Source organism: Pagrus major, chromosome 8 (assembly GCF_040436345.1).
Source record: "Pagrus major chromosome 8, Pma_NU_1.0".
Classification (NCBI taxonomy): Eukaryota; Metazoa; Chordata; class Actinopteri; order Spariformes; family Sparidae; genus Pagrus; species Pagrus major.
This window is the reverse complement of record NC_133222.1, coordinates 2,698,582-2,712,345: the sequence shown is the minus strand read 5'-3', so window position 1 is coordinate 2,712,345 and position 13,764 is coordinate 2,698,582. Positions and strand designations below refer to the sequence as shown.

General features: G+C 42.8%; 1 protein-coding gene across 1 annotated transcript in view; it reads right to left on the bottom strand.

Moving 5' to 3' along the window:
• The window catches only part of cadps2 (Ca++-dependent secretion activator 2), a 184,293-nt gene that overhangs the window by 81,842 nt on the left and 88,687 nt on the right, over nt 1-13,764 (bottom strand). The window contains exons 9-11 of the mRNA XM_073472131.1: nt 7,736-7,802; nt 5,952-6,060; nt 5,638-5,838 (exon numbers count right to left, since the gene is read on the bottom strand). Of these exons, the coding sequence (XP_073328232.1) occupies nt 5,638-5,838; nt 5,952-6,060; nt 7,736-7,802 (377 nt within the window). The remainder of the gene's footprint in view (nt 1-5,637; nt 5,839-5,951; nt 6,061-7,735; nt 7,803-13,764) is intronic.

Here is a 13,764-nt window from a genome sequence, read left to right as displayed (position 1 = left end):
GAGGAGGAGGAGGAAGGAGAGCGTTTCGGTTTCAGGTGCACCGGGCTGAGAGATGCGACTTGATCTGCCTGTTGGAGCGTGGCAGCGGCGACGGAGATGATGTCGAGGCCGAGCGGAGATGAAAATGCGGACGGACAAGCCCATCAGTCTCCGTCTGAATGAGCGGGGAGCTTCTCGTAACGCAGAGCGCAAACAATCTCAACTCAGGGAGAAGTTTTGCGAGGGGCACATGAACGCATCCCCAGCTGTTCTGCTGCGTTTGAGGGCGTCGCTGAAACAAAGGGAGGTTAAGACAAACGGACAGTTTGGACGTCTCTGCTCAGGATCGTCCTCGATGTCAAACTGACCACCTGCCTCTTCAAAAACACAACTGACAGGTGTAAACATCCCCGAAAAACAACTCGAGGGGCGAGTCTCGACCCCTAACTGGCCCGCCTGTTCATACTGAGGACAGAAGTCACAGTCTGTGTGATAAAAGTGGATTTCAGGTCAAGGACCAGATCAGATTTCCCCACAGCCTCCGATGATTTCCACGTGTTTGGACTTTGTTCGTGGGTCGTTTGAACGCTGGTCCATTTGAGACTTGTTCATGTGAGCTGCTGGCAGCAGTGAACAGGCGAGGCGCTGTCAGGAAGCGATGTCTGCTAAAGTTTCTTTAGCTAACTCGCACTCGTCTGTTTGTCCTTTTCTTTAGAGTTTCCACTTCAGAGCTGAGGAAGTCACGAAGGCCGGCAGCTGAAATCTGCTCACACAGCAGTAACATTTCTCCTTAAACTTCATGGAGGTGAAGGCCCGGTTTAGTTTTAATGGAATCTGTAATGTCCTTTTCTGATTCCTTGCTCGTGTCCTGCTTTATAGTCTGCCGCTTTCTTTTGGTTTTGCTTTTCATTTCGTTCTCTAATCAAACTTCCTTTTATTCCTTCAGTAATTTCCTCTCCAGGAAACAGAATGGACAGAGCCGCAGGCTGGCTCAGTCTTTCCTGGGATGTGATCCGACTGTTTTCATGACCACAGCAGCTGCAGCAGAGCAGCACCGACGGCCTTCAGTTACTGTTCACATGTCTGGGCACTGTTACACACCAATCATTCACACTTACATGCCCGATGCTTCTGTTTAAGGCGAATGCTAATGTTGACATGCTAGAGCTCTAAAAACATGTGCCCAAACCCAAAAAGACCTGGAAATGTTCTACCTGAACCTGTCTAATATCTGATAGCTGGGACCTGGACTCAAACATCCAACTGGCTCAGACCGGATCGGCACTAACCTCACAGCTGACTGTTATAAACAAGTTAAGGTGAATTTACAAGTCGTCAAACCAAACTTTATTTTCTTCTCTTCAGTGGAGAAGTTCTGCGCCTCAGCTTCGCTCTGCTTCTGTCACTATTCAACTCATCTTTACACTCATCACACACAAACAGCGCCATCTGATCACAGCCGGATCTTCTCAGATCCACTCAGACAGCTCGACTCAGACTTGTGGATCTTAACCTGTACGGATCTCACATCGGGTCTTAGTCTTAGTCTTAGTCTTAGTGACCACACAGCTAGGTTTGGGCGAGGCTGAGAACATCCAGCTTTTTAGCAGTGAAAGCTGAGTTAGGCCTGACGAGTCTGATGTGTCCTAAATGGGCCACCGTACAGACAATAAACCCTTGGTGTCATGATTTGTAGCCGACGAGTGGTAAAGATCTGAGGATGGAGACGTTTTTATTGATGTTACAGATTTTCTAGTGTTTCTAGTGTCAGTCACTCCTCAGACGGCAACATCATGAGACATTTCTCAGCTCATTCACTTCATCGGTCTTTTTGGTCAAACCTTGCAATGCATGATGGTAGTTAAATCTCAGTTAGTGACCATTTATTTGACTGTACTGGGACACATGCAGTCGATGTGGTTACATTTCTGTTTTTTATCCCGATCAGATGAGGTCTGTTACTCTTTAGTCTCGGTTTGTTGCATGCATCGTTTTATCATTTGACAGAAATTTAACACAACACAGGCAACGTCAAAACATTTATGACCGCCTGAATGTCGCGGTGATGCATGAAAAAGCAACACTTTGCTTCTGTCGGTGTCTGCAGCAAACGTGGTTGGCCATCAGGTGGAGAACAGAAGCTGAGGATTTACAGGACGGGAGTGACGGCAATGAGAGACTTCATCTTTCCGTAAATTCTGCCCGCTCGCTCGCTCTTTGTGCGTCTGAATACAACGATGAAAACACTTCTGAACTGGAGACAAACAAAGAAGAGATGTTGTGTTTCTGCTCTCCTGTTCCAAATTATTAACCTTCACACGGAGGAGAAAAATAACTCGATTTGTTCAACAGCTATTACATGAAGTCAAGGCGGCAGAAGTATGATTTTATTAACGCTAAACGACCCGTCCTTGTGCGTGTGGTTGTGTCGGTGCTCGTCAGTGTGTACACACGCAGTCATTAGTGTAATTTAACCTCTGCATTTCATTTCTAATGAAAAAACGGCTGCAGGGACGAGCACAAACGCTCACGCAGGTTCACCGACACAATCATCGTTAAAGCGAGAACGACTTTTTGTCAAGCCCATCACACACAAACACACACAAACACACACACACACACTGCGGCACTTAGCACCCAGTTAAGAGCTATTTCGCGGACACCTTCTATTTCCTCCTGCAAACAGCGTGTCAGCACCTCTCGCCATTAGCGCTTCAATCTGTTCCATTAAGCGCTAACGAGCGGCGGCGAGGACGGGCCGCCGCTGCGCCAAATTACACAAATACTGCCGTAATCAGCTCTCAGTGTGAAGCTCTTCATGTCACAATGCTCGGCCAGGAGGAGAGCGTCCGGCGAGCACGCAGACGCCGTCCTCCACAGACAGATAATAAATGAAATGATGTGATGATTGTGTAGGTGAAGGGGAGGACGAGGAGCAGGAGGAGCAGGAGGAGGAGGACGAGGAGCAGGACAAGGAGCAGGAGGAGGAGGAGGAGGAGGAGAGAAACAACAGCATGTGGATGTGTGGAAGCAAAGAGCAAATACAGCAGAAGTTTCGAAGAAAGGAGGGACAAAGAAAAAAGGTAAGAAAAACAGAGGATGTTTGATAAGAAGGGAGAAATTTAAAGGTACCGTGTGCAGCTTTTGACCACTATGAGCGCCACGGAGCAAAGATTTAATGAGTGGATTCACAATTGTTTTATTGTTACTAAACATGGGAGGATGAGAATATTTTATTTTTTCAAAATGCAAAGATAGAAAGGGAAAATAAGGATATAACTGAAGGGGAGAGGAGAAGGAAGACAAGGAGAAAGAAGGTAAGAGCAATGACGGGGGAAATATTAAGAAATGAGAAGCCACAGAAAAAGAACTGGGGGAAAAATGGTGGACTGGAATAATAATAATAAGGGAAAATAAAGCACAAAGGAAGGAAGAGAAGAAGGAACTAAAGGTGGAAAGGATGACAGAATGGAGGGACGAAGGGAAAAAGACAAGAAAAATGGATGCGTGGTGTTTGTTGTGTTGTCTCTCATTTCATCTCTCCGAGTGTGTGTTGTCTCACAGCATCTGCCTCCTACTGAGTGTGTGTGCGTCTCTAATGTCTGTGATACTGGAGATCCTGACATCTCTCTGTAATAAAACACTGTTGTGAGGAAAGAAAGAAGAGAACAAAACGAGTAAACATGTGAAGACAGAAGGGTGAGGAGGGGAGGCTGGATGGAGAGACGACAAAGAGGAAGGACGGTGAAGGTGGACGGGGAGATAAAGGTCCGCATGACAGACGAAGAACTGAGGACACTCGAGGTTTGACTGTGTCAGAAAACACAGACACATTCCTCCTCCTCCTCCTCCACACATCCAGAGTCCAGACACAAACAAAGCTCCACGAACATCACAATACAAACACTGAACAATACACTATCACACACAGCTCGATCTCACATGTGCAACAACCTCACTGACTTTAGACACCCGACCTCTAAAGTCTGATACCACGAGCACCTCCGCCAACATCTGAGGTCATCATCACGCTCGTATGAAACAAATACACAACAGGAAGTGAAGTTCAACCAGGAGGAGCATCCTTTCATTCACCTCTCTCCCGGCCTCCTCCGTTCACCTGACGTGGGCGTTTCTTCAGGTACTCTCTCTCCCTTTAACCAACCAGATTCTGCCTCGATCACTATCAGCCAATCACGTCTCTGCTGTCAAACCTGACGTCATTTTTAAATTCACCCTCTTAACTTCAGTCATCAGTGGCTGTGATCAGACGGAGAGGGCAGGCAGCAGTGACGACCGCAGGTAACTTTTCTTCTCAGAGAAACAACCCGGTCGCCTGAATAAATGTTAGCCGAGTACTTTTCTGCAAAACCACAGATAAGATAAAGTTTCTTTATGTTGCAACTTTACTTTTGTTTAGCTTGAGTTTTTTTTCTATATTTCTCTCTTGTCACAATGCTGTGCTTATGCTCTGGTTAGGTTTAGGCACAAAAAACACTAGGTTAGGGTTAGAAAACATCACGGGTCGGCTTAAAATACCCGTTTGTGTCGCCACAAAACTCAGCTGGTCCTGGCTGTGACAGGTGGCCAATAAAATGTGAAGGTGATGCACCACGTTCGAAACATGACGTGATATCCTGAAGACTGGGCTGAATGAAACTGTTCAGGTCTCCCAACAGAAACGTCCGTCTGTTCTAACGATACTGGTGTTTAAATACACGAGTGTAACCTGATGTAACATTCACTGCTTCTAGTGCAGATACATCTACAGAGCTCCTAAATAAAACCTGACCGGAGGCTCCGTTCACCAGCCTCTTTTCTTGGCAGAGTAATTTGTTTCTCCAAACCAAAGACGATCATTGAAGTTTACTGCATGTCACAGTGTGCAGGGCTGCGTCCTGCTGGCAATCTGTGCCAGACTGATATCAGTTTCAGTCCGATGTGTGATAAACTGCAGCGTTATGATCAGTTCACGTCATCCATCTGTGCAGATCTTATGTTTTGTAAAAGCAGCTCCACAAGGGATGGTTTCAGTTTGTGTGTAAATGTGAGTTTTTCTTTTAAACTTCATTTAAAAAAGACTTTTACCAAATGTCGTGCTGGCCGGTGTCACAGTCATACACTTGACTCTGGCTGTTCCAGATCACCTCAGTTCGATCTCGGGCCACAATTTTGGCTTTTACACCAGAGATTTTACCACCATGTGGCGTCGGGACCGGCCTCATTTTGTAACTGTTGTGTTGAACTTATTTCAACATGCACAGTCTGAAACTTAGAAACTTTATGATATCTTTTGTCCCATCTGCTGCTTCATTTTTAAACTCAGTAGAGCGCATACCTCTGCCAAGGCCCGACAGTCCCTTATATCTGAATCAAACTGTTCTCACTCTTAGACACCAGCTACATACATATGCCAGATTTTCTTCAGTAAGATCCATACATGATTCTCTGAGAAATTAAATGTCCAAAATGCCCCATCTCACAGTGTCCTGGATCGGTGCCTTTATCAGGATCCAAACCAAAAGTCAGTGGGGTCTGTTCTGGGCCGAGACCCGTCCTCCATCCAAGTTTTGTGGAAATCCTTTCAGTACTTTTTGTGTAATCCTGCTGACAAACCAACCAACCAAGAAAACACACGCAGAGAGAATCAGAACCTACTGATGGGCGACGCCGGTTTCTGGATTCCTCCTCTGCAGTTTGTGGTTTTGTTCTGCGGCGGCGGGACCGGTTTGTAGGACTGTCCGGTGGCTCGGTACATGGCCTGGATCCACAGCATCCGGTCCTGCTCGTCGTCACACGCAAACATCACCAGGTCGCCCTCCTTCACCGCGTTAAAAAACACCCGGCCGCCCTGCAGACCTGACGAAGAGGAGGAGGACGTAAAAAAATAAAAGGCTCGGTACAAAATACAACAAATCCACATTTCAGGAAGTTCAGTCATGTTGCATCGACCTGAGCAGAACCATCTGTACCTGGCTGCGGGTCGCAGTAGTCCACCGTGTAGCCCTCCAGCTGCATCAGCTCCTGAGGCTCCGCCTTCTTCTCTCTGTAGCTGCACATGGCGAACGTGTACTGACTCACCTGCAGGACCGACACACACACACACACACACACGCACACACACACACACACACACACACATTTGATAAGTAGTTACTTTACTAATCGCTGCTGCATCAGAGACAAAGAATCACATTTTTAAAAACATTTATTTTATTGGTTGTTTTTAATAAAAACAAAACACTGTTTGGAGAGGAGCTGCATGTGGACAGACAGGGGAATTTCAAAATAAAGGCGTATCTTAACGATGGCGGCGACATGAGTCGATGTTTTCACTTTGCATCGATGCTACTGGATCGTTGAACATTGAACATCTGGATCAATGTATCATTGACCGGCTACATGCATGTAAACATATATATAATTTACTTTCACTCGTACTTTTGATAATTAGGAACATTAATTGTAACATTTAATACTTTGAGTATTTTAGTGACTTTCACCTCAACCAAAGTCGTATTTCAACACGACATCTTTACTTTTTACTCAAGTTTGGCTTTGGGTACTTTTCACAGCACTGATTTTTACTTGATTTCACACAGTGAGACCTCTCCACACAAGCAAAGATGGCATGTGGCGGTCCAATGCATGGCCAAAAGTATGTGGACAGCAGAATATTCGCCTCCACTCTTCTGGTTTCAGTCTTTTGACAGGAGGTTGAACCTGCTGCTGTCAGACACGACAACATCTTCCACATTTTGCTCAGATCTGGCTCAGAGTCCAGATCACCTCAAAATGTGTTGGAAGGGGTCAAAGTCAAGACTTCCCATTTCTTCCACAGCAACAGGGAAAGGTTTCCTTCGTGGAGCTGGATTGGTGCACGGGGACGATGGTCAGGGTTGGCTCTCACTTTATTTTCTTGTTTTTTCCTTACGTTGTAAAAGTCAGCAGACGTTTCCCTTCCTGCAAATATTTTTGCTCGGGAAGAAATTAATGTAAAAGCTGCGGCAGAATATTTCTCATACCATCAGGACAGAAGAGTCTGACAATCTCAGAAATGTCGTCAACCACTCAATCACCCATTAACATCCTCCATCCCAATCAATGAAACACAGATGACGTCCCTTTAAAAGGACTTTTTTTTGATCTGACAGGTAAACAGAGTCGCACTCCACATAGAAAAGACAAAATGTGAATTTGAATGTCTGCCCTTGCCCTCACACATCCTGAGTGATCACTAAGTGCTCACAAAGTAAATAACAGCTGAGGAGAAAAAGTGTAAAAAGCGAATTCAAGAGACCAGAACTCAATTAACTTTGCTGCTGCCGGACTTTTGTGCTCAGACGAGGTGTAAATACCTTTCGAGTCGAGCGACTGATGTGAGATGATTTTCTTTAATAACTGAAAATTGTTTTTTTTTTCTTCCTTTTCGCCTCCATCGACTGCCGAATCAAGAAGGGAAAAGTTTTTTTAAAGAGAGACGGCTCAGTGTGAGACGTGTTTGGTCTGATGCATCATGTTTAACACACAGACATCTGTTTAACGAGTCGGTTCATAGATTCATCAGTCAGGAACCGGGCTCGAGTCCGATCTCGCCTTCCTCAGATAAAAAGTTCAGTTTTGTAGATTTATTTCAGTTTTACTTTGAATCTTAGTTTCCCAGCCTGAAGAAATTCTCTGATGTTACGACACAACTTCCAAATCAGCCGCAGATCGACACACGTCGCCTGTTTTCTCCGTTTCATCAGTTTCTCACCTGAACGAGGACGAAATATCTTTTTTTCCAGCGTTTCCAGACTCTCTGTCCCAGAGCGTACAGGTGCCTGAAACACAAAGAAACACACGACATCAAGGTGAAGGAAACGTCAGGAGGCTTTACACATTGTTTGTGATGTTTTCATTATTGTACCAAATAGCTATAAGAACATTTTAATCCAGGATGACAGTGCTAGAAGCTGATAAAGAAGCTAACTTGGTCAATGCTTCAGTTCCTCAGCAGCAGCAAAGTTAAAAACAAATGAATGAATAAACACATCGACACAGTTCTTCTGTCTGTATGTGAATTCATCGAGGGGGGCAACTAATGATTCATTTCATCATGAGTTCATCGTTCAGTCTATAAAATGTAAGGAAACAGTGAGAAATGTCCCATCACAGTTTCCCAGAATCCAACTGGACGCCTTCAAATGTCCGACAGATCAAAACCCAAAGATATTCACTTCACTGCAGACATATGACTGAGGTCAGCTGATCCAAGTCTCAAGTCAAGTCTCTTACCCTCCAAAGTTTCTGCAGTCTTACCTGCTGCAGTTTTCGATCTTTCTAAAGAGAAAAGACAAGATGTCTGTCCCTGTCTCGTGATGATATTATTGGCCAATTTATGTAACCGGTTCAAAAAGTATGACAATGAATTTTATTTGTATTATAACTGATAATCAGTGAAACAATTGTAATGTTGTTATAGACGCTTATTTATGTCTTAATTTCTTCAATATTCCCTCTGCATCACTTTAAACAGTGAAATATTGACGGATTAAAGAAAGACACCACATGAACACAATAATTCAAGTCATCGTTACTTAAGTCAAGTCCCGAGGCTTTAACTTCCAGGTCCCAGTCGAGTTGAGTCTCTGGTTCTCGTTGATATGAGACAGAGAAAAGCTGAAAATCTTCATATTTAAGAGATTTTGGAGGAAAAATGACCGAGTGATCCGATCAAACCAGCAACTGTGTCGTTAACCGACAGCTGCAGCTTTGAGTTTGTCAGATGTGAAATGTGTTTGACATCTGATATTATATGTGAAATCAAAGTTTTCATGTGAAATGTACAAAAGCGAAAAATGTACATGCATCTGAAATGTGCACGAGGGACAGAAATAAAGGATTTGCTTGTAAATTCTTGACCTTGGAAACGAGCGATCTCTCCCGCGGCTCCGTTTGGTTTCAGCCCTGTGTGTTCGGTCACATTCATCAGCTGCTACTGAATTACTGTTTTCAAGATCGACACTGAACTCTGACACTCAAACGCAGCTTTTAAAGCCGACGGAGTCTTTAAAGAAGCTGAGAAGAAAATGGAAATGTCAACACCTCCAATAATGTTCATGCGATATGCTCGAAGGCTCCACAACGAACACCAAAAGGACACTGATGTGAGGCTGTTTTGTAAAATGTGAAATGTTCTTCACATAAATACATTCATGAACCTTTGTTTTGGTAATTTTGTGTTAATTTGTGAGCTGAATATTGATTTTAATTCTCCAGCTGTGTCAAGCTTTCCCTCGAATTTCTGAATGTCTTCTCCTCAAACTAATAACGTGTGAAGTTGAATCGCTGACAGATAACATCGCATCACTGTCAGAGCGTCATCGATCACAGTCGATCTACAGAAACTTAATCGACCACAATTTTATAAAAAAACACCAGAAACATGCTGGGTTTTTTTGTGTTGCTTCTCTCTGCTGACTGAAAATCTTTGGGTCTTTGACGGTCGGTCGAACAAAATAAGTTCACTGAAGACGTCAACTTGAACTCATATTTTTTGACAAATGAGCCTAAATCAAGAAATAATCAACAGATTCATCGATAATGGAAATAACTGGTGACCATGAACGTGATTATTATCACTAATCTGAGGAAACGAGGCATCATTTCCAAAAAGAAAACAATAAAAGAACGGAAACACCTTCCAGACTCTATGTGTTTTATATATTTAAGGGGACTTCTTCTTATTTTCCTGAAAGGTTTCATCTTTCAGTTCATGATGTTTGCATGAAAACACAAACCTCCGGCAGCCTGCGAGGACCCACTCAACTCCACATTATGTCATTACTCCCCCAGCTGTGAACGTTATTAACGCATTAATTTCTCCCCTCAATGTGAAACTAAAAAAAGGAGAAAGTAATGAGTCCGTGACACAGACAGCAGCTCGTTGAGGAAGTCTCGAGGAAAATGGAAGAATGACCAGCGTGGCCTCTCAATCAATGGCTGCTCCCGGGCCTCCTGAAGCGTGGGATACAAGGCAAGTGCAAGTGAGGAAAATCAATCGATGGCGAGACCTCTTTCTTCAGCCCTGCCGCCCGCCCTTAAAGAAAAGGCCTCCAGTCAAGGCTGCGGTGCGTCTGGACAGAGAATCTGGGCCATTCTGCACGACTCCGGGTTAACATGTGGCACCGCTCGCCGGCCACTTGTGAAAATTATTTGGCCGTCTGTCCTCCTGCAGGGTTTCAAACATCCATTCAGCCGCACGACGCCACGCTGATGGACTGCAGACGCCAGGGAGAGTTCACTGCAGGCATTTAACAGTCCTCGCTGCAAAAAAAGCATCCGTCTTTAACTGGTCATTTAGCCGGATATTCACACTTTAAAGGTTATTTTTAAAAAGAGATGAAACACTGGACTTATTCATTAACACAAGGACAGACTTTATTCTCTCGTCTTTCAAGAACTGTATTGAAATGATCATCGGCAGGTTAAAAATCACTGCAGCAAAACTAAGACAGTTGACATTTATAATTAAAATGGGTGAAATAAACTGATTTTGGTGATTGTTTATAACAATAAATATATATTTTAAGGCTAAGTCATTAATTGAATGACGGATGCAGATATTTTCATTGATTCATTCACTTGTTTTATCGTCTTTAATTGATTTCCACCTTTTTTTTTTTATCCTCCAAGGCATCAAAAGGTTGTTCCATCAACAAATTCACCAATTTGAGTTTTTTGGTTTAGAAAAACAAAAAAGCTTAAATAAATTGTCAATTTTTGTCGCTTTTCTCAAAAATAAAAAAACGCAGATCTTTTTAAATGGTCACAAAATGAAAATCATCAGGTTTTATCTTCTCAGGCATCAAAAAAATCTTCTGTCTCATGTGAGGTGAAATAATCTGAACACATTGGCTGAATTTTGTCGCTTGTTAACATAAAAAATTGGTATTTTATTACATTTATTTTTGCACATATAATTACGAATGAGAAAGGAGATTTTTTCGCAGTAGCAGCAGCAAAAATATCCTAAATGTTCAAAAAGTCATTTAGAAACAAAATGAAATCGTTTCTCTACATCGGCACAAAATTATTTTAGGTTTAAGAAAAGATGATTTCAGGATGGGATTCATTTGTCGTTGGGGAATAAAGAACTCACCAACACACTCATTACAATTTGTTTAGAGTTATCTGCTTTTATATAATGCTTGTTTTTTAATCAATAAGTTTTTTTCTCTCCTCCTAACACAAAGTAAACATATACATATTAATAAAACGTCATTTCTTCCGTTGTGATCACAGTAAAATCAAGTGTTCAGAGCTCAGTTCTGATCATGGAAACGGATCCGGTTCTTCTCATCGATCCTTCACGTGATTAAAAAACCACCTCACTGCTGCTCGAGCTGATCAGTAAACAGGCGTCGTCCTCACTCATCAAACACATACGAGGAAACGGCGAACTCGACGAGATGATCGTCTGTGAGCAGAAACGTTTCCTGTTTGTGCGCTTTTTGTTTCTCTTCTCACATCTGAAGGCCTTTTAAAGCATCGCCTTCCTTTTCATGTCTTTCACGTCTGAACCAGCAGGAAATAAATGACGCAGATGTAAAATGATTGTGACAGAACTGATTTTTGTTTGTTCTCTCTTTAAGCAACTCAAATCCATGAGTTGGTCTCCTCACATGGAGGGCCGGTTTGACTGAATCAAAGATTCACAGTGAGAACGGCATCGAAGAACCTGAATGGAGAAAATATATAAAAATATACGAGGACACCTTCCAGCAGGTGAGTCACAGACTGTGTCTTTATTAATCAGAAATTACAGAGAGCAGCTTAAACACAAGGAGAAGGAGGAGAAGAAGAAGAAGAAGAAGGAAAGGAAGAAGGAGAAGAAGGAGAAGAAGAAGGTGAAGGAAAAGAAGGAGAAGAAAAAGGAGAAGGAGGAGAAGAAGAAGAAGAAGGAGAAGAAAAAGGAGAAGGAGAAGGAAAAGAAGAAGAAGAAGAAGAAGAAGAAGGAAAGGAAGAAGGAGAAGAAGGAGAAGAAGAAGGTGAAGGAAAAGAAGGAGAAGAAAAAGGAGAAGGAAAAGAAGGAGAAGAAAAAGGAGAAGGAGGAGAAGAAGAAGAAGAAGAAGAAGAAGAAGAAGAAGAAGAAGAAGAAGAAGAAGAAGAAGGAGAAGAAGAAGAAGAAGAAGAAGAAGAAGAAGAAGAAGAGCTGGACAGAAACCAGAGATCAGCTGGACTCACAGGGAGACTAACACTGACACCTAGTGGAGACTTTTCAGAACTGCACTCACTATCTAACAGTGGAGTCGAGTTTATAGCCAACGAACACAACTGTCACTGCTACACTCCCAAGTTGTCTAGTACTACTCTGGTAAAAGTAGAAGTACTGATTCAACTTCCTTCCTCCAGTAAAAGTAATAGAGTACAGGCTCTGAAATGTACTCAGAGTATCAGAGTAAAAAGTCTCCCTCTGAAGGACATTTGTGGTCAAAGCTAACTGAAGCTCACGTCATATTAATATAATTCAAATACTATTAAAGTTAAAGGTAGAGTCAGTAGGATTTGTCCCAGCTGCTCCTGAACGCACCACAAAGATAGTTGATTGTTGAGTCTCATTCCCAGGACGTCAAACAGCCACATGTTGGGTTGGTAAAGCGTCCCGAGCAGCAACAAAGTGAGAAAATAAGAAACTCTCTGCAGACACGAGACACTAATAATAATAACTCACCTCAAATGCATCAAACTAAAGTAAAGAGTATGTTTGAAAATGTGAGGAGGAGAAAGTTCAGATGTTTGTGTTCAGATGTCGGGAGGAGAAGCACCTGAAACATCTACTGAAGTACAGCAACAAAGTACCTGGACTCTGTTACTTCCCACTTCTTGTTGTGAAGTACGGTAGCGTTGGATCATGGGAGATCACAGACGAGGTCATGTTTTAAAGTTTTATTTAATTTATGTTTATATAACAAGGGTCCGATCGTTTTCAGACGTTTTTCATGCAGAAATGTTACATATTATATCTTTATCAGAGAAAGATAACACACACCACGGGCTGTAACGAGGTGCTGATCACTCGCAGCGGGCTAGAAAGTGAAAAAAGTGTCGCACACTCGCACTTTTCTTTAATTAGAGTTAAGTTTCAGGCCCTCAAGACGTATCATATCTTCAGCTGAAAGTTAAGGAGGAGTCGAATTAAGTCGAGGCGATTTAACTTTGGGAAAGCAAAAAAAAGTTCACTTAAGATAAGACAGTGCTGTGGTGTTGAATATTGCCTCACCAGAGTTGTGTTCAAAAATTATGTTTTGCCACCATCTTGTGGCAGCAAGTAAGAACTGCAATACACACACACACACACACACACACACACACACACACACGGTCTCTTTCTCTTTCCACGTTTCATAAATTTAAACTTGTAAATGTTTGATTTCTTGTAATTCGTCGATTGTTTAAAAGATTATTTTCCTCTTCTGATGTGGACTCACAGAAAGATCTGCACATTTAATTCTTTTGTCTGAAAGTTACTGATGAAAACAAACCTTTGAGTCAATCAAAATGTAAGTGAGCGAAACAAATCGAGTCAATTCGAGTCGAGTCACAGGCGAATCACTCGTCATTAAGATTAAACGTTCTCACAGTGTTTGAGGGAACAACGCACATGAAGGAGTGAAGAAGAACGACCCTGCGAGCCGGTTGTCAAAGGGCGAAAACAGGAAGAATTTAATCTGAACTGCAGACGCTTCCTGATCCAACCAGCAGGTGAAGCTGTCAGCCTGCAAACAAAACCCTGACACACAC